General features: G+C 38.3%; 1 protein-coding gene and 1 long non-coding RNA gene across 4 annotated transcripts in view; one reads left to right on the plus strand and one right to left on the minus strand.

Moving 5' to 3' along the window:
• The window catches only part of LOC144038278 (uncharacterized), a 37,571-nt gene that overhangs the window by 1,579 nt on the left and 15,769 nt on the right, over positions 1 to 20,223 (plus strand). For both annotated transcript variants that reach the window (XR_013289196.1, XR_013289197.1), the window contains exons 2-3: positions 11,338 to 11,618; positions 11,688 to 11,846. This is a non-coding gene — a long non-coding RNA (uncharacterized LOC144038278). The remainder of the gene's footprint in view (positions 1 to 11,337; positions 11,619 to 11,687; positions 11,847 to 20,223) is intronic.
• On the minus strand, positions 1,039 to 20,062 carry LOC144038275 (melanopsin-A-like). 2 transcript variants are annotated; one of them, XM_077550638.1, is made up of 11 exons: positions 19,836 to 20,062; positions 12,638 to 12,774; positions 11,711 to 11,844; positions 10,107 to 10,310; positions 9,239 to 9,410; positions 8,962 to 9,123; positions 8,328 to 8,435; positions 7,552 to 7,723; positions 7,326 to 7,430; positions 5,259 to 5,330; positions 1,039 to 3,634 (listed from the first exon to the last, which is right to left on the minus strand). In XM_077550638.1, exons 1-11 carry the CDS (start codon positions 19,947 to 19,949, stop codon positions 3,422 to 3,424), a joined length of 1,593 nt encoding a protein of 530 aa, XP_077406764.1. In that variant the 5' UTR covers positions 19,950 to 20,062; the 3' UTR covers positions 1,039 to 3,421. The 2 variants fall into 2 exon arrangements, 1 of the variants encoding a protein (XP_077406764.1); XR_013289195.1 differs by lacking the exon at positions 1,039 to 3,634 and having other exon boundaries at positions 7,526 to 7,723.

The raw sequence follows: 20,223 nt of genomic DNA on the forward strand, positions 1-20,223 counted from the left end.
GCGGCGCGGGGGTGGGGGTCAGCCCGGGGGTGGGTTCAGGCGCTGTCACATCACACAAATAAACACAGCAAGAGGCAAGCCACACCCCAAACTCGCCTCCTAACGTCAATTTCACCAAGAAAAAACACACAATTGAGACTTTTTGGGGGTGATTATAAAAATAGTTCACATATGAACAATGTGGATGAATTTGTGGCCTTCAGGTTAGCTGTAAGCGACAAGCCTAAGAATAGCAACAAGGGGCATGGGGGGGCCCCTGTGGCCCCTTATAAGGCTTGTAACCAGAAGCCCCAGAATGCTTCAGTGCCCAAGCACACAGCCGATATAGACCCCGCCGTCTTACTGCGACACATTCTCGGACTTGCTATTGCGCCACACAAATACATGATTTTTAGCTTTCATTTGCATGAATGCAAATGAATATCGTCCGCCTGGCAGATGGATGGAGCAACCTCTTGCCAAATGCAAACGGGTGAAACTTATTTTCACGTCGTAGTTAGGCAGGGTTGCAAAAGAGTAAGTAAATAAATAACTTTCACGACAAAAAAAAAAAAAACTTCCTCATGTATGGACTTATTTTTGGGGAAGAAAACCCTTATTACCTAATTTATAAAACAATTTTTTAAAATTTATTTTTCTTAGAAAACGCCACCTTTTTGTTTGAAAACAAATTCTATGAGAAAAACACTCAACTTTAAAAATAAAATAATATAAAATTACATTATAATACAACTGTTTAGTAAAAAAAATAATGAGATAAATTAAAAAAAATATATAATTTTGTCATTAAAAAAAAAAAATCACCTTTTTCATACCTTTGGGGGGATCCTTTAAACATCTAAAAAACAACTTTGAATGCAGGTGTTTAGGAGTGGCATGTCATGTGATCTTTTACCTCTAGAGGGCGCCACAGTTCCACAAGCTGCCCGGTGAAAGTCAATCCATGAAGGTCAAATAGGTCAGCTGAGTTTGCTGTGCAGATGTTTGTCACGTCTTGCACACACTCGCAAACAGAACAGAACTTTGCCCCGCGACATCTTCTTACACAATGTAGCAACAAGTTTATTTAGAAAAATAAATAAAAACAACCATCGGAGACAATTTTGTACAAAGAATAAACAAAACGGGAGCACAATGTACACGTGAATGATCCTTTACAACATATTTACATTTGTTTTTCAATTTCTGTACATTCAGGACAAGGAATATGCCAGACTAATATATGGGGCTGCTAAAAATGAGGGAAACAATGGCGGCTGAAGCTCTCTTGATGTAAACAATGCATGTTGTGCATCACAATACTTTTGCCCGTATAGTGCACAGGAGGGCAAAATACGGCATATTCCATTTACCCAGTATTTACAAAAGAATTAATGTAGCATTTTTTTCCTTTAATGTATTGATTGTTTATTTATTCATCTCATTAAATAATTGAAAAACAATTTTACATCCAGTACACTCTACTGTACTGTACTATTAAAAAAAAAAAAAAATTAATTGAGTAATTAATTACATTTAAATTAAAGACAACTAATGAACTGAAAAATTTATATTCCTTTTGGGCCATCTTCTCCCATTGGCACATTCGTTGTTGTTTTTTGCGCACACTTTTTTTTTAAAATATAAATTCATATACTCCCGCCCAGAATGCGGAAAGAGCAAAGAGGCGCGATTGAATCTAATTGAAATCACAGAAACATGGATCTTTGATGACGCTTGGGAATGTCATTGAAATCTGTGAATAACATCAAGCAAAATTGCGATATGAAAGTATTTTATGCAGCGGATGATTTAGTCAGCAGTTGCGGCTACGCTAACACTTTGAAGAACCACATTTTTTTTTGTATGTAATAAACCCAGAAAAAAGTCATTTCATCCAAATATTGTGCTTATGTTATGTGGAACTGGCGTGAGGACCAATTGGATACACTGTAAGGCATGTTAAATGTGCATGTGCATTTTTTTTATGATTGTAGATTATTTTTAGTTGTTTATTTCTAATGTGGCAGCTGGCGATTAATCATGAATGACTGATGCAATTTTTCACACACCAACCACAGGGACATGTACACTGTGTGCACCTGTGCTTGCTCTGGATTTTTTTTTTCTTCAACCGTTCAGTTCACTTGTAAAACAATGTAATTTTCGGGGGGAGGCAGATGCCGATTTTGAAAATTTTGATAACCTATTCAATTGGCTTATTAACTCATTCACTGCCATTGACGGCTAAAGACGTCAAAAATTCATTTGAACTATTTCTATTACTTTTAAATTTTTTCCACTTTTGTTTACAAGAGTATGAAAACCTAGAAAAAAAATAATATTGTACATTTTAAACAGATATAAAATTTGTGATTAATCATGACTTAACTATTGAAGTAATGTGATTAATTACAATTAAAAACTGACGGGATAAAAAAATTTGGAGCGTCAAGCGATTTATTTTTAAAATTGTAATTAATCGCATGACTTTACTAGTTAACTCACGATTAATCACGTTTTATATCGCTTCTAAATGTACAATCATTTTTTCCCTAGGTTTTCATACTCTTGTTAACAAAAGTTAAAAAATAAAAAAGTTAAACTAATAGAAATAGTTCAAATGAATTTTTGACGTTTATAGCCGTCAATGGCAGTGAATGAGTTAATTAAAAGATATCATGAATAAAATAACTTTTCTTTGCATATAAATTACAGGCAGGACATTTGACTGTTTCACAAGGCTTTGTCCTTTAGTATTTGTTTAACTTAACTCTTTGACTGCCAAAAACGTTAAATAACGTTTAGTAAAATCCTATGGAGGAGTGCCAAAGACGTTAAAAGACGTTTTTTCAAAACTGAGGTGAAACTAACCATTTTCTATTGTTGATTACTGAAAAACGGAATAAGGTAGAAACAAACTTTTTTTTCTGATGAAAGATGAGAGTCCAATCTTTCATTTGGTAGTATGTGTGTTTAGTAGTCCAAACACATAATTTTCTGTGGACCTTGAAAGATCAGTCAAAATGCTTAAATCGGCTGGCACCCACGGCATCCCTTTTCTGAAAACGTCTGGCAGTCAAAGAGTTAACATCAGAGAGAAAAATTGGGCAAAATCAGCCGAATTTTATTTATTTTTTGGCCAATTTTTAGGTAGGAATGTCCGAATGTCATTATCTTTGTCTCATGTTGTAATGTGTAAAAACAACAGCAACAATAAACAAAAATCTCTTTTGTCAATTTTAAAAGTGCTAATATCGGCCGATTAAATCGGTTCTGTGCAAAAAAGACACCTTTAAAGCCATCAACTCATTCAGGATGTGCTGGATGATGACTCCAGTTCATGCTGGAGCTTTAAATTAGCATTGTTAGCAGTTAGCATGCTGCGATTGAAAAAAAGGAACACATCCACATTTACACACGACCGTCGGTCCGATGGCGCTCACGCCGTTGCAGAGGGCGCGTCCAGCCGGGCGATGTCGAGCGACGCCTTGGCGACGGGGCTGAGGCTTTTGCTGTGGTTGCCGTGGAAACCGGGGGGGCTGTGCAGTATGGACGGGCTGGATATGGACGGGCTGGATATGGACGTGACGATGACGGCGGGCGTCGGCTTGCAGACGAGCCGCGGGCCAAACTCGTCAAATGCTCGACAGAGCTGGGGAAAAAAACAAAATCATTTCTTGTAAAAATACTTTTAGTATGATTTAAACAACTTTTAAATTATCTTTTACGTAAATAAAAAACAAATACGTATTACTTACAATGCTCAAAAATGACTTTAGTATTAATTGTATTGTGCATAATAATTGCCAAGAGATGCCACAAAAATTTTGTGGCAAAATGGCAGCAAAGTCACCGCTAATGTGCTCTTTTTTTGCGGGGGGGCGTCACACCAGTGACGGGACACTGTGACTTACTAAGAATGAAAAAAGAATAATTTATTTATTAATTTATTATTTATTTTATTATTTATTTAAAACAGATTGTGTTCAATGCGGGGAAAAAATGCTGTTTTTATTTACCCAAATATTTCAAAAATGGACATTTTAGAGCTGTAATTTCGCTAGTTATATTTTTGCCTACGATTATCATACCAACAGATTGTAATAATATCGGCCAATACTATACTGCCCCCAGTGGTTAAGTTGTGCACATCGGAAGGAGCTGTAATGCATTCATCATGTCGCACGAACCCGGTTTAATTCTTATCGTCGATTAAATTTAGGTTATGTTTTCATAGTACAGTATTATAAAGTGCTACTTTCCTTTAGTTGCCAAGGTTGTTTCCCCGCGTGTGTGAGAATGAAGTTCTGTTGCGTGGATCGATAATTGGCCAGTGTGTTGGTGTCAGGGAAAGACAAGGAAGCGGTCACAGATGATTGCCGCATTGATTGTTGGTTCTGACGAACAGAGTGCCTTTTGGACCAAGCGGACCCAGAAGGCCCGCTGCTCATCGATCAAAGTGGCTCCTTTCCATTTGAGGAATGAGCGTGCTTTTGATTGGACTATTGGGACAAAAGGTTGAGATTTCATTCATTGGAAAGGTCAAAGTCGCTTGGATGTGGAAAGAAAGCAGCGGCCGGCTGCTAATGCAAGGGGTCCAAAGTTGGGCCCAAGGGACATTTGCTTCCTGCTGAGCGCTTTTTTTATGATGAGTTTATCAGCCAGACACACATTGTTGAGGAAACTGAACACACTCTCCATTTGAAGATTACGAGAAAACGTTAGAATGCACTGTATTGAAGAAAAAATGTAAAAAAGAAAAAAAAAATCCCAATGATGAGCAGTTGTGCTAATCAATGACTTCAATTGAGGAGCAATGTTAAAATTTTGCCAGTGACTCCAAGGAACCTGAAGCAAGGATTTTATTAAACGATAAATATAAGACAATATAACAGGGCAGTTTGAATGTAGGGTTGCAGCAGGTTAAAAAAAAAAGGTATTCAATTATTATTTTATTATTAATGAAAATTCTATAGAGTAACCGTGTATTTGTATAAAGTATATTTTTTCTATAGTTAAACAGCAATCATTGATATAAAAGAGGAAATAAAGAGATTTGAACAACAAATAACGCAATTCGATAAATAAAAATTCTGTACACTGTTCTCAAATTGAAATTCATTTTTTTAAATTAAAAAAATAGTTACAAGACGTCACAGCATTTTACTTTTCACGTTCATCATGTTTAACAAATGTAAACGTAGCAATATTTTCTCATTTAAGATGACACTTATTCTTTTAATGTAAGAATAAATTGCAAGTTACTTGAAGCTTACACTGGCGGGAAGGTGAATTTTTGGCAGGAGGCCCAGGTCCGACATTGAGATGTCCTCGGGTTCCGTCATACTCTATGCAAAGGCAAACAGACATCACATTATACAACTTTAATTAAAATGAAAATGACATCACTTTTTTAATTAAAAGAAATAAAAATGAAAAAAAAAAGTTACAAGATGTATCATGTTACTTTTTAAAATAAAATAAATAAATAAAACTTGCATCTTAAAAGATGAATTTTTTTGTTCTGACAAATTGTAAAAAAAAATAAAAAATGGCATGATGTCTTATTTTTCATGTAAATATTTAAAAAGGGAAAAAATCTGCCAAAATTTAAATTTATATTTCAAGATATTTCTATGATTTTAAATTAGCATCCACCCAAATAGATACATTGAAATAACTATTAAAAAACAAACAAACATCTTAATGAAATAAAATGACATTTAAAAGTACGTTATATATTTTTCAAAAACAGAAGAAAAAGATTTGGCTTGGAGCAAGTGCCACTAATCCCGTTGCGAGGTAGGATTATCACATAGAGCGAAAATAGCGATTGAGATTACGGAACATTCTGGAATATTACAGATGGTAGAGTAGAGGGGGGGGGGGGGGGGTTTGTGGGTGAGAGGTCAGACAGACAGAAAACATCATCAAACGTCGCCGTCGTCTCCTTGGTTCAATAAGTGCGTTGGGTGGAAAGGCGTCATGCGAGTTGTGGATTATATCTGAAACTCCCAGATTACTGGATTAGTCTTTGGACCTGGTGTAATGGAGGCCTTAGAGAACCTGGCCTGTGTGTGTGTGTGTGTGTGTGTGTGTGTGTGTGTGTTTGTGTGTGTGTTACGGGCCAGCTAAGATGATTACGCGAAGAGACGGAAATGCTCCATATAGCGGATGTTCCACATTGAAAGGAGCGTGTGACGGCGCCGACTGGTCTTCGATTACGAACCAAGAAATAACTGAAATGACCTCTGCCAAGGCACAGCCATTGTATGTGGAAATCCCGTACAAAATGTTCGAATGGGGGAAAGAAAAAAACCCGTCCTAAAATACTTCACTAACACAAATTACAGGATTTTAAATTTCTGCTTTTTCAGAAGCATCTAGGAAAAGGATCCAAAAGCTTCTTTGTTTCCAAAATGACTAAATTATTTGTAAATCCTAAAAGAATAAAAAGTTGCAATCCAACGAATACTGGAAAATGTGAAAACATCCTGTATTTTAATTTCTGTCACACAAAGAAGTAAAAACAAAACGCAAATTTAATAAAAATAGTTACATTGAACAAATTGCAATTTGATGAAATAAAACAATTAAATCAAATCAAATCAAAATTTAATAAGTTAAAAAAAAAATAAAATAAAATTGAAAAAGAATGGAATAAAAACAGTGAAATCGAAAATTAAAACAAATAAACGATATAAATCCAATCAAACAGAATTTAATTGTTAAAATAACAAATAATAAATAAAACAAAAATACAACTACAAGCAATAAAAAGTATAATACAAATGAAATGTAAAAAAGTAAAAACAGAGAAACAAAAAAATAAAAACACATTCTATAAAATAATATAAATATAATTAAACTAAATTAAACTGTTTGCTGAAATATAACCACTGAAAACAATTGCAATAAAAATAGAAAATGAAAATGAAAGTAAAAAAAAAGAAAAATCTATTCAATTCAGTCTAATCATATACGGAGCATATAATACAAACTTCAAAACGAGTGCAAGGCGAGCTGACCTGCAAAGCCCCAAAGCACACATTCAAACTTTCAGACATGTGATGGCGATACAGCGCAATGTGACCTACTCGATGACAAGACTTTTCTGTCTTTAGTCAGAAGCTCTTTTCTGTTTTTGGAACCGCCAACCAATGTGACTGGTTTTCATTCGTTCAGCCACACCCAACACGGCATCACAGTTTTGACATTCAAAAATTCATTGAGGCCTGGAGGCAACAGTAGTTGCTGGTTGTTGGTTTTTTTTGTTCAACTTTGCCTTCAAAAACTCTGACTACTTTTGCATCTTTTTTAACGGTTGGTTTCGAACCCCTTACCTTTAACCTCTGGCTGGAACGCCGCACATGTTTGGCATCAGAGAACACCTGATGGTTGACAGGCGCTCGGAAGGAACTGTCGTCGTCTACGTCGGAGATGCGGGCCTGAAGAGGAAACGCGACTGCCATTGAGGCGCCGGCTAACCGGGAGGTGGTGGAGGGAGGGAGCCGGGGACGAAGGGGGTACGACGCGGACATACCATAAGGGGACACGAGCGACACTCACTGATTCGCTGTCGGACTGCGAGGAGTGGGCGGGCTTGCAGTGGCGGTGGCACTCCGATTGGCTGGTGAGCGTGGAGCGGCGGGTGGACTGGAAGCTGCTGCTGCTGAAGCGGTCGCGCACGCGCACGCACAGCAGCGCGCCCAGGTAGGGCATGTAGCGGCTGATCGCAGACCTGCCACATCCACACCAGACACTCATGTCAATCCATGGATGGAATATTCTTCGTACTTTAAAAATATCCAACAAATATATAACTGAGTATTTCAATACTTAATAATTATTCTCCCTATTTTTTTAAGTCAGACTTACATTTTCTGTTACAAAACCATAGTTCAATTTTTAAAATACAATTCAAATATATTTATACAAGATTAGAAAATTATACTCATTCATCAAAATAAAATACAGTTGACGTCAAGTGTAAACTGCGATACCATTAAAAAAAAAAAGTTTGGGGGGGGGGGGGGGGGGTAATGTAAAATTTTCTGCTTCCTGTTTATTTTTGGTGTAATACCGCTGTCGGCCACTAGATGGTGCCACACTAATGTATGAAACTAAATTTGAAAGAAGAGAGAAAACAGGAAGTATTTCAAGCTCAGCATAGTTTTTGCTATAGATTTTGAGCATCTCAAAACTTTCTCATCCTGCTTTTTTTTTTTTGCCCATAGTTGTAGATTCATTTTATAAAGTACATCTTTGGGCAAAAAATAAGCAAATTTGGCCCGTTGTTGGCGAAATATATCATACATACATACGTTTCTTGGTGTGCGTCCTACCTGTACTTGGGGTGCGTGATTGCGTAGATGATGGGGTTGTGGATGGCCGACGCTTTGGCGATCACTGCCGGGACAGAGTTCATGTATGGGGTCAGCAGGTCTGCATACCTAAACAGAAAAAAATAGGGGGAGACAGGCAGATGTTAACAGGAGAAAATATGGGAGAGCAGAAAGTGACACGCGGTCATGTGACATGAGCAGCCATCTTTGCGTTTGAGGTTCAGTATTAATCTGCAACTATTACACGCGTGTTGACATAGACGTGAAGATGGATTCTGATGTTCTGGTTCAGTTTTTTGCTCAAGGGCCACATTTGAGCTGATGTGTTAAATAAAAAAAAACACTTTTAATTAACTAATTTTAGTAGGAAATAGCTAAATAAATGCAGCAAATGACTGACTATAAATATTTCTATGCCAGAAAGATTGCAATCTTGTATTCTGCCTAGCAACAGGTGACCAGAAAAACACTGACCCAACAGGGAAAAGGTGATCAGTTGTCAACGTTAATAGAATGTCAAATTTATAACATTGTTTTAAAAAAAAAAACTAAACTGGTATTAAACAATAATATTTATTTATAAAAATTGCAAGACAGCGTTATGCATCGTGTTGTGCGAGACACTCACACCTACCCGGCGAAGGCGGTGAGCGCGGTGCAGGAGTAGGGCGCCCAGGAGATTATGAAGAGCAGGATAACGATCAGCGCGATTTTGGCCATCTTCCACTCACTCTTCATCTTGTGGAACCTCTTGGCCGACTCCCTGGTGCCCCCGCAGTTGATCTTCTCAAAGGCCCTGCCCGGCGTCGGCGGCGTTTAGCTTTAGCAGCAGGGCCGGCAAAAGTACTCGCAAGCCGTACTTCAGCACAGCTACTTTGTGACTCGCCACGACTCTTATCACTTTTACTGACCGGGTGGTGTGTCGGATGGCCCTGAAGATGCAGCAGTAGCAGAAGATGATGACGAAGAGCGGGATGAAGAAGACGAAGGTGAAGAGCAGCATGGTGTAGGAGCGCACGGTCGGCGTGAACGTCATGTAGTCCCACGAGCATGACGTCATCAGACCCTCCGGGACGTAAGCGCCTGGAACATACAGGACATACAACTAATATAGCTACATAGTTTTTTGCAGGGTGTGTCTAACTGTGACTAAATTAATATTTGGTGATCCAAAAGGCTCTCTCCTTGGCTCCCTTATTTTCTGTCTTTATATTACCACTATTTTACATAGTATAAAGGAAACCACTAGGTTCAGTTTTTTTTAGCCATTTTTTTTCTGTAAAGCACAATGGGCTACGTTAATGTTTTCTGATGCCCAAGACTCTGTCTTTGTTTGCTTTATTTTGTATCTGTATAGTACTGCTTTATCACATAATACACAGGAAATTACAACGTTCAAATTATCTTTTTTTTTTTTAGATCAGATTTTATTTTTGCTCGCCATCTCTCGCAACTTGGCCAACTGCGTGATTGCCTCAATTACCAGCAATTACGGGAATTATTCACCGCGTTTTATTGTGCATGCATTTAATTGCCATCTGCAGAAAAAAATGTGAGCAATTTTCACCAACTCAGTGTGTGCGTTGGACAGCCTGTAGTGTTAAGCAACCTCGGGGGGGGGGGGGGGGGAGACGGCAGCAGTGTGAAGTCAGGTAAACCCTCTGGCCGTGATATCATCTAATTGCTTTTGCACTTGTGACTGACGTGTTGACACGCGGTAGAGGCGGCCGTGGCACGTTGGCGATACGCACGCATTAAAAGAATGAAGTTTTCACTCACTCCAGCCGAAGAAGGGCGGCAAGCTCCAGCCCATGGAGTAAAGCCAGGCCACCGCCACGATGCTCAGCGCCTTCTTGCGAGACATGGCCCCCAGCGAGGCCAACGGCCGCGTGATCACCACGTAGCGATCCACCGCGATCACCATCAGCGTCATCATGCTGCAGATGCCGAAGAGGGCGCCGCAGAAGGCGTACAACTCGCAGCCTAGGACAAAACAAACGAGATGAAGTGAACTGAAAAACAGGATTTCCTGCAGTGCAAAAACAAATGTTGTTGGAAAAGTTGGAGTGTTAAAGTTTTTGTTTGGGAGTTGATTTTAACTCCCAAAGTCAAATTTGCACAATTTCGAGTCAAATGGTGTCCAGAGTCGGTGTTATTTTAGAGTTGATCACCTAGCGTTAGATCAACCCTGCAGAGATGTAATTAAACTCCGGCAGACCACAGATCAATGATGTTACAAATCGGCCCGTGTATAATGGCAACTCGGCAAACTTGCTGACAATTTCGAATCTTCCACCTGTCTAGTTTGTTGCTTCAAATTTGGGGGCAAGTGGACAAAACTGCATTTTTGAAGGATTCCTGAAAATGTCCAAATCGACACTTTGTTGGCTCCACTCGCGATTGACGAGTTCGCTGAGCAAAGTTGACTTGCGAGGCTAAATTTCAAAATTGGTGAGTTTGCTAAAAGATGTGAGCCAATGTGAGGTCCAAATAAACGGTCCTCACAGTCAGCAGTATAAAAACCGAGATTGGTCCTCACTTTGATGGCCCGCACAGATAGCTACAACAAACAAACATTACTTTTATGATCCATTTTTATCGTAAAAATAACAACATAAAGCAGAACGAGCCATTATGCCACCCGCCGTAGGGAGAAGTTTGACAGCGGCAGCAAAGTGGACAAAAGCGGCCCACAAAAATTATATTAAATGAATCGTGAAAAAAAAATACCCGGCAATGAAACTGTGCAGAATGGATTATCAAATGAAGGTGTATGTTCCAACAAACCGACTGAGTGACCTGAGTTTTTCAAGATACGATCTGACATTCGGATGATTTTTTTGCTACAACTTATAATAGCAAAAAAATTTGAGAAAGAAGCACCAAATGATAGCGTTCACGTCACAACAACAGAGATTCTTGTTGCTTTATACAGTATTCAAGGCTTTTCAGTTTTCTACTGGGGAAAAAAATATATATTTTTCTTTCTCTTTTCTTCTCTCCTCTCCAGTCGACATCAATGAGGCGGTGGCAGGGATCGGTTGCCTTCGTGAAGGTCACGTCAACTCCTGAAGGAAAACACGCTCGGGGACAACTATCGCTGTTTGATCAGCATTTCCTCTCCGCCTGCGCTCCCAATGGGACAGACACACACACAAACACAAGAGCCACACAACATACATAAACACACGCACTAACAGATACATACAAGAGACACACACACACATCCAAGACGGCGCATGATGGAATCAGACAGAAGCAGACGCCCTCGCCGCTGCGTCGCCGTACTATGTAAGTGGATGAGGGCGACGCGCGTGATGCCGACGGAATGATAACGGCGGGTCACACTCGTGTGCGTAGGAATTTTCCCATGACGAGGTTACCTCTTTGGCCGAAGATCCACCTCTTGTGCATGCTGCTGATGAAGAAGACGGGCGCCTGCGTCACACACATGAAGAAGTCGGTGATGGCCAGGTTGATGATGAAGATGTTGGACGGCGTCCGCAGGCTTCGGCTTCTGTGAGCATATTAGGCCTTCACCACTTAGTCATATGCAGCATATCTACTGTATGTATACGCCACCGACACTTGGTATGTACTGTACGAAAAGCTGAAATTAAACAAACCCTAAAATATGAAAATTACATTAAAAAAAGGTCATATAAACAACAAAAACAGCAAATACTTAAATATAGAAAGCAATAAAATAAATATGAAAAAAAATAACAAAATAAATACAATGCAAACAATCAAAATGAACAAATACAGATAAAAACAGACAAAAGCAAAACACGAATAAATACAATTTAAAAAGTTAAAGAAAAAAAATACAAACAAAAATTTGCAATAAATATATAAAATATAGAAAAATATAACAAAAATATATATTAAAACAAAACAATTGCAACAAATATTAGATACAAATAAAAGCAATAAAATCAAATAAAAAATAAATGAAAACAAACTAATAAAACAAAACATACTATAAATGTTGCATACAAAATGAAGAAAAAATTTATATAAACCAAAAAATAAATACGATGAAAATAATCAAAATAAGCAAATAAATAAATAAAAATACATAACAGATAAATATAGACTAATAAAATACAAATTAAATACATACCTAAAATAACCAAAACATTCACATAAAATCAGAACAAAACTAAAGTAAAACAATAATTATAAACAAAAGCTAATTTAAAAAAGAAACAAACATGATGACATAGACATGATAAGTACAACTAAAAATGAGGACAATATCTAAAAAAAATATTTGTGTCAAAAAAAAAGAAAGAAATGTTGCGTACCTGCAGAATGCGTATATGACCAGAAAGTTTCCCAGAATTCCCGTGATGCCCACGACAAGGATGACCACCCCGATGGTGTAGTGCGCGTGATCAGGGACGTCCACCGTTGGAAACGGATGGCTCGGAGCCACGGCGCCCTGGCAACAAAAACACCAACAAAAAAGTGGTATTACGACAGCATAAATCCAAATTACAATCAAAAAATGCTGGCCTGGGAGCGGAGCAAAACTGCCCAAACTGTTTAAGTATTACATAAACATCTTCAGTGTCACATACTGTATAATTGCGCTCATAAACAGGAGCTACAGTGCTCATTATAGGCCATTAAACCACATGTGGCTGCTGTTTTCATGGCTTCCTACTAAACAGCATAAACAGCTTGCCAAGGTTAAAGACCCTGTAGAGTGAATTCAGACAATTTGTTTCCCAATACTTTGTACACGTTTAAAGATTTGCTGAAAATGTGCAAAGACTGAGAGCGAGAAAGTTCACTTACAGTCGGTTATCCAGTGTAATTGTGACAATGCAATGAGTACACGCCAAAAATGCATTTAATGCTTTAGAGCGCCTCATTGTGAACCACGAGTGAATGCATATCATGGCGAAGAAGGTGGAAGCACCAGCAGAGTTTTTTTTTTAAATCCTATTTGATTGCCAGGGTGTGGATTGGGACTTAGTGTGGATGGTTAAGCAAGTGCCTCGTTGTCACCCATGAGTGCACGCAGAAAGAGATAGTCGAAAGCGCTTGGAGAAAAGAATGAGTATCGATGCATCTAGTACTTTTGATGTACAAAATTCAATTTAACACAATGACAACAAATTGTGAACAAAGACCGTTCTTTCTGAAGCAGATAATGATTCACTGATGTGTCAAACTGCTACTGTTGAGGAGGATTTACTCAATATCAGATTTATATAATATTGAGAATATTTTTTTTTTAAATTGATGACAAAAATACATAACACAACAATCAGATCAATATAATAAAACAGCAAATAAAAGAAACACGCATAAAAACAAAAAAATCAAAACATAAACCTAAAAAACTAACACCAGTAATTGGCACAAGTTAATGGGAGAGAAATCCACTTTTCTATTATTGTGTCCCTTATAAAAAAGTGCACACTCACTGGCCCAATTTCATTAGCAGCAATAATGCAATATAACAACAAATGACTAAAGGGAAGTTGTAATGATGGCGAGGGCTTCGTCTGACTTGATCGTTGCCATGGCGAAGACTTTTTACTGGAGTCACCCAGTCATGACAACGCTTGAACAAATGGACATATACCGTCGCCGGCCTTGCTTGACATTGAAAATCCGAAAGTCTCAAAAAGAGTCATTGGAATTTTTCACAATAAATCGGACACAGCGAATAAACGCAGGTCGGACGATCCCGGGCGAGATGCTCATTCGTATGGGAGATGTGCTGCGCTACTTTACTTGCTTCCGATTGTTCTTGGAAATGAGCGCGCTGAAAATGACTCAACAGATGAGAAGTCCAGCCACTTAACACTACATCATTTATATACACAACATTAGATACGGCTGTGCAACGTAATAATGAGCTACAAGCGCTGTATGCAAATATAGAAAAGTAACAAAGCTCTTGTTTCGAGAGGAGTTTCCGCCAGTGGGAAAAGTCCACCCATGCAAGCGCGGGCCGTGAAATGCTTTCCCTGTGATGAGTCAGAGTGGTTGTATAGATGGTATAGCTAATTGCAAACCAAAGGTCAAGCACGATATGACGTGCACAAAATGGCACTACGTGACGCCAAAGCATTTCAATGTAAATGCGAACGACCTTGTTGCAAAACATGTTGCGTAAAGCAAGCAGGTCCCAGCTGTAGTTTAGCATCCGCACCGGTGCGTCTGTGTATGAGAGCTCCCTCTAGTGGTATGCGAAAGAATCGCTGACCTGATTTCAGTTCAGTTGTATTTACAAAGAACTGCTTATTTTCAAACATATACTCAGGTACAGTGTTCTTTGTTTTTCCTTTTCTCCGTGTGACTCCTGGGTTTGACTGCATGGTGGCACGTGGGCCCCCAGGAAATAATTAAATGAAGCCCAAGGTAATCAGCGTCAGGTGTGTATAAACGTTGTTGTTTTTGTATATGGAAAGGATCGTGTTGTGCTTTTGACATCAATGGAAAAGGATTGGACTTTATGGAAATACAATTGTTTTTGACCACACGACCGAACATTTTGGGGATTTTTGTTTTTTGGTGCAACGGCACGTGTCCGAAGAGTTCCCACCGGTTCACCCCTCAGCAAATAAAGCGTCCTATTGGAAAGACTCTATAGGTACTTTTTTATCATTTAGTTTGCATTTTAATTGACTAATTTCTTGAGTATTTATTAATTTTTTAAATATATTTAGAGTGATAGTGCTAAAACTATGCAAAATGTTACAGTGGCTTAAAATATTATCAAATACACTTTTTAGGAATAAAACCCAATGCTTAGTTGTGGGAATGCTGAAGCATATGTTATTGTGATTTTTATTCTCCAAACTTTTTTGCCGTGAAACAACCTTCACATAATAGTTCTGAATCAAACCGTTCAAATTTCAACTTGCTTAAAAAATTCACGCCTCCCCTCTGATTACACATTACTTACAGTATTCAAACAATTTAACCTTGAATATAAACTATATAAATATTTCCCCATTCATTTTCAATGGGACTGACATTGAACTTTTTCTAAGTTCCACGCCCACTTCCATACATACAACTGATCATCATTGCCAGGTGTCTGATATTGCTCAGTTGGTAAAGTGCATTGTCCAGAAAGTAACCAGAAAGTCGCAGGTTCAAATCCTACCTCCAACTGTACATTACAAATATATCCATGGCGCTATGCCAAGTGGTGTTCAAACCTCGCTTGGACCACATTTCAGTACATTCGCCGGTTCGATTCCAACTGACTATCGTATCAGGAAATGGATTAAAATTTCTCTGAAATGATTAAATCCCACCTTAGACCGACTGCAGTTCAAGTTTTCTTTTTATTCATTTGTCATTTAGCTAAAATTAAATTGAATTGTAATTTTCACATCATTTATCTTTCAATTTACTTCATAAGCACATGCATTCAAATGTTAGCATTCAGCTTTTTAGCATTCCACGCAATTTGTGCAGAAATTGCACTTTGTCTTGTTCTACTAAACTACTGTAATTTAATGTTGGTCATGATGAGCCAATTTTTTTTTTAATATGGTTTGTACTTTGGTTAAAAGAAAGGCTGAAAGATGAGAACAACAACAAAAACAACTCTTTATTGTGTACTTAGTTTTTGAAGGACAACTGTAAATGGGCTCAAATGACCATAAAATTGCAGATTTAAAACAAACTGGCAGACTTCATGTGTTTTTTCCAGCAATGGCTTTCTGAGACTTTTTCTGTTATTCTATTCATGATGGACGTGCCTACCAAATTTCATGCTGCTTAGGGGAACAGGCTTTAGGGTCTGAATTTCTTTCAAGTGAACCCGCAACTGCCTTCGGACATTTCCACAAGCATGAACACACCTCAAATTGGCCTTTTGTTTTGCCTACTTGATTTGTGAAACTGTCAATAGATGGCCACTTTAGAATAAAATGACAGCTTGGCTTCTTTGTTGTTCTCATCTTTTGGAGGAAATGGAGGTTATAAAAAACATTTGAGGGCAAGTGTATCCAAGGTGGGCCGAAAACTTTTTTTTTTACAGGTATCATGACTGACCGCAAATAATTTTCATCAAGAACAGAGAACGTGGATATTAACGCAGTATTGGACAGCTACCAAGGGAAGGAAGTCATAAAAAATGGAAGGAAAGTGTAATAAGTCCATCTCTACTTTCTGATTAATGAGATATTGATTGCGGCCATGCGGCGCAACCGTGATGCTGTTCAAATGTAGCCAATGCTAATAAGCTACTTGTTAGCTTTGCGTCAACAATCAGTCAGCATCTAGTGGACGGCCATCTCGTTCAAACAAAGGCTTGATTAACATTTACATCTGGCCCACTGCATGCGTAAGAAGTTTTTTTTTTTAAGTAATCAAAAGGTGGAGAAAAGAGAATTTTCACCCTATATGGTTGATTATGTGTCACACGTTATTAGCCAAGCCGCTTGTTGCGCTCATCACATTGATGCCTTCTGAACGGCTACTCAGATGTCTTTTGTTTGCTGGCTAACACGCACACACAATGCTAATCATGCGGTGCCAACAGCGCTACGTACACACACCTGAACGCACATTCCATCGCTCGCTCTCTTCCTCTCTCTCCCCCTCTCTCTCGCACACACATATAACCTATGCATGATTTTAGACCAGGAAAAAAAGCAAAACGCCAAAATCCGTCAAATCCTTGCATCGTTGGATGAAAACATGTCATAAACCAAAACAAAAGCTGTTGACAAAAATCATTGAAATTTGAGCTAGCATGTGCCAAGCTAAGTTTTTTTTTTAAATGAGAAATATTACACATGACGATAAAGCCGTTGGAATCTTTAAATTGTTTGATTTTAAAATGTTTAAAAATCAAAATAAACTGTTGATTCATTGTATTGTTTGACCAAAAATGTCATAAAACAAAGCATTAGGCTATTGAATCCTTGAATCTCTCAACAAAAAAATTCAGCAGTTGAACCATTAAATTGCCTTGACCAAATGATCATAAATAAGCCAAAATAAAAGTTGTTTAACCCTTGAATAGCCCAACCAAAAATGTAAATTTATAAGTACACAAATTCATCATCCCACCAGACATCACATTCATCTAAAATGTCATAAATCATTCATAAAGAAACAAAATGCTATTGTAATCTGGTCATGCACGAATTATGATAACTCAGGATTTTTAGGGATTTCTTTTAAAAATTCATGCATATGGGTGAACGCAACTTTTCTGTTCACTGTCCCTGAAAGGGTTACTCTGAAGTTGGTCTCAAATGTATGCAGATGACCCAAAAAGTCATTAAATCCTTGAATCTTGTGACAAAAATGTCAATCAAATCAATCAAAAAATGACACTCGTCATGATTTTACACAGCAATGTTACATCACAACAAACTTCATCGTCAATGTCATTAATCATTCAAAAGGTGTTTTTATCTTGTTTGTGGCTGTATTAAATACACGAAACCAAAAGCTGCACTAAGCTGATCATATCTTGTTAATGCATACGAGTCAATGAATTACCTGACCAAAAGTCATAAATCAAAACAAGAGCTCCAGTTAAGACCTTTATCTCTCAGTATTAAAAACAACAAATAATGGTTTTAGACGACAATCGCATATCCTAGCACACTTCAGTGTCTTAAAAATGTCATAAATCACCCAAAGGGTGTTTTATTTGTCGCCTTATTGAAGGCGCTAAACCAAGATTTGCATCGCATAGACAACATCTAGTCAATGCATGACAAACTCAGAAATCCTTGAAACGCTCAACCAAGAATGGCATAAATCAAAACAAAAGAAAAATGTGATTTTTAGATCACCTTAATGTATTCCCCCTTCTACCTCGTGGTGAACTACAGTTTCGTCCAAAATGTCATAAATTATTCAGTTATGTTAGCATCATTAAAAGGCAGTAAGCCAAGCTGAATACACACAAGGGAAGTTATGGTGGCCATAAAGAAGCAAAGACATGTAAAGTATGCCTCTATAAAAGCAGTGATGTGCTAATTAACAATTTTGAGAGAAAAAAAAATAAAGCTTTAGGTAAAAAAAGAAAAAGTAAAAACATTTTTTACTAAGCAAAAATTGAATTCAATTAGGAATATCGGTGCCGATGTTTGTTAAAATGCCAAATATCGGCATCTGCCTTTTTTTTACGAATCTGATGGCCGATAAAGCTGGAATCTCACTGAGCGTTGAATGCTTGTGAACGAAGCAAATTTAGGGTTTTCATCAGGATTTGTGAGACGTTCAGACAGTTTTTACTTTTTTAAATTAGAAAAACAAAATAAGATTAAGAAATTATGATGAAATTTTGGACAACTTTATAAAAAAAAAATAAAAATTTATATATATATATATATATATATATATATATATATATATATATATATATATATTTTTTTTTTACAATAGAAAGCTTTAGTGAGCTATTTATTTTATTTATAGTATTTACTAAATTACTAATTTTTAAACAAATCCGTTAATTATTTATGGCTATGTTCAAATTTAAAAGATTTGTTTTAATTCTGACGCTAATATTTTCTCTTTTACTGCAAATGAATATTGGCTTGTTTTTTGCTGTTGTTGTTTTAAAATTCTGCCGCTAATATATTCTCTTTTACTGCAAATGAATATCGGCTTGAAATATTGGTTATTGGTCTCCTTGGCTTCTAATAACCGGTATCGGCATTGGCTTTAAAAAAAACAAAAAAACATCTATCACTTGATTTAATTACACATGACAGCAAAGCCAGAGAATAGACAAAAAAAATGTCATAAAAGAATCCAAAAATTTATCCCAGCTCTTACATTGGTTCCCATTAACTTGCACAGGTGTGCCTCACGTTACCTTGAAATAAAAACCCACTGAGAGGACCCCATGTGATGTTCCCACTCTCCCCGGGGACACCACTTTTGTATCCCAACTTTCCACCAGGACAGCACTTACTCACTGAGTCTATTATGTAGAAGCAGCTTGCTTCCTGATAAAAAAAAAAGAGGACTTTCCTCCAGGGTGAGAAGGCGGGACCGGGATGGGGCTCAGAGTGGTGGTGGTGGTGGGGGACGGTCTGATTATGGAGTCACAAAGCAAAACATCTGCCCTGCTACTGCTTAAATGCACTTTCAAGTCTGCTTTTCTATGACACAGCAGCACGTAAATAAAGCGAGTTGAGCTGAGTGCAAGAGGCGCATTAAAGCTTGGAGGGAGGTGTGTGTGGGGGGGGGGGGTGTTTGGGGTCGTAAAACAAGCATGTTGAAACCCTGAGGGGCTTCTTTTTTTTTTTTTTTTGCCACATGCCAACACCCACCACGGCTGTTTTGCTGTGCTTTGACACCACCTCGTACCACTTGAAAATAAACAAATCACTGCGTCCATTCAGGATGCTTGCGAATGCCAGCGAGGGAGGATGGATGGATGGAGGGATGGATGGAGGGATTTAGTCATTCATTCATTCACGCCTACTTGCCAGTGTGATTGTATGAATGAATCCCCCCCCGCTCATCCACCCGGTGCGTGATTGTTCTACTCACGGCTGTGACGAGCGGGACCAGCTCCATGAGCCGGTGCGGCGGACCGATGGAGCTCACGTTCCACGGAGGGTCCGGCGTGGGCATGCCGGGTCCGATCAGCAGCCGGGAGTCCATTCCTCTGCTTACACACTCACTGCATGTGCGTAAAAGTCTCAGCTGAGAGAACCCCGATGCAAGCGTTCATAGTGAGCGCGCGGGAGTGGAGTCAGTGAGACTGCATGTGCTGATGTTGGGGGTGGGAGGTGGGTGAGAGGGGGGGCGGGGGGTGAGTTGTGCGTCTTGCGCGCTTCTGTTTTTTCTCTCTCTCTCTCTCTCTCTCTCTCTCTGTGCCGTGGCCAATCCCACATTCACAGATTTCTCGGTAGTGTGTCAGTAGGTCTGCTGCTGT

The sequence above is a fragment of the Vanacampus margaritifer genome, chromosome 18, assembly GCF_051991255.1.
Source record: "Vanacampus margaritifer isolate UIUO_Vmar chromosome 18, RoL_Vmar_1.0, whole genome shotgun sequence".
Lineage (NCBI taxonomy): Eukaryota > Metazoa > Chordata > Actinopteri > Syngnathiformes > Syngnathidae > Vanacampus > Vanacampus margaritifer.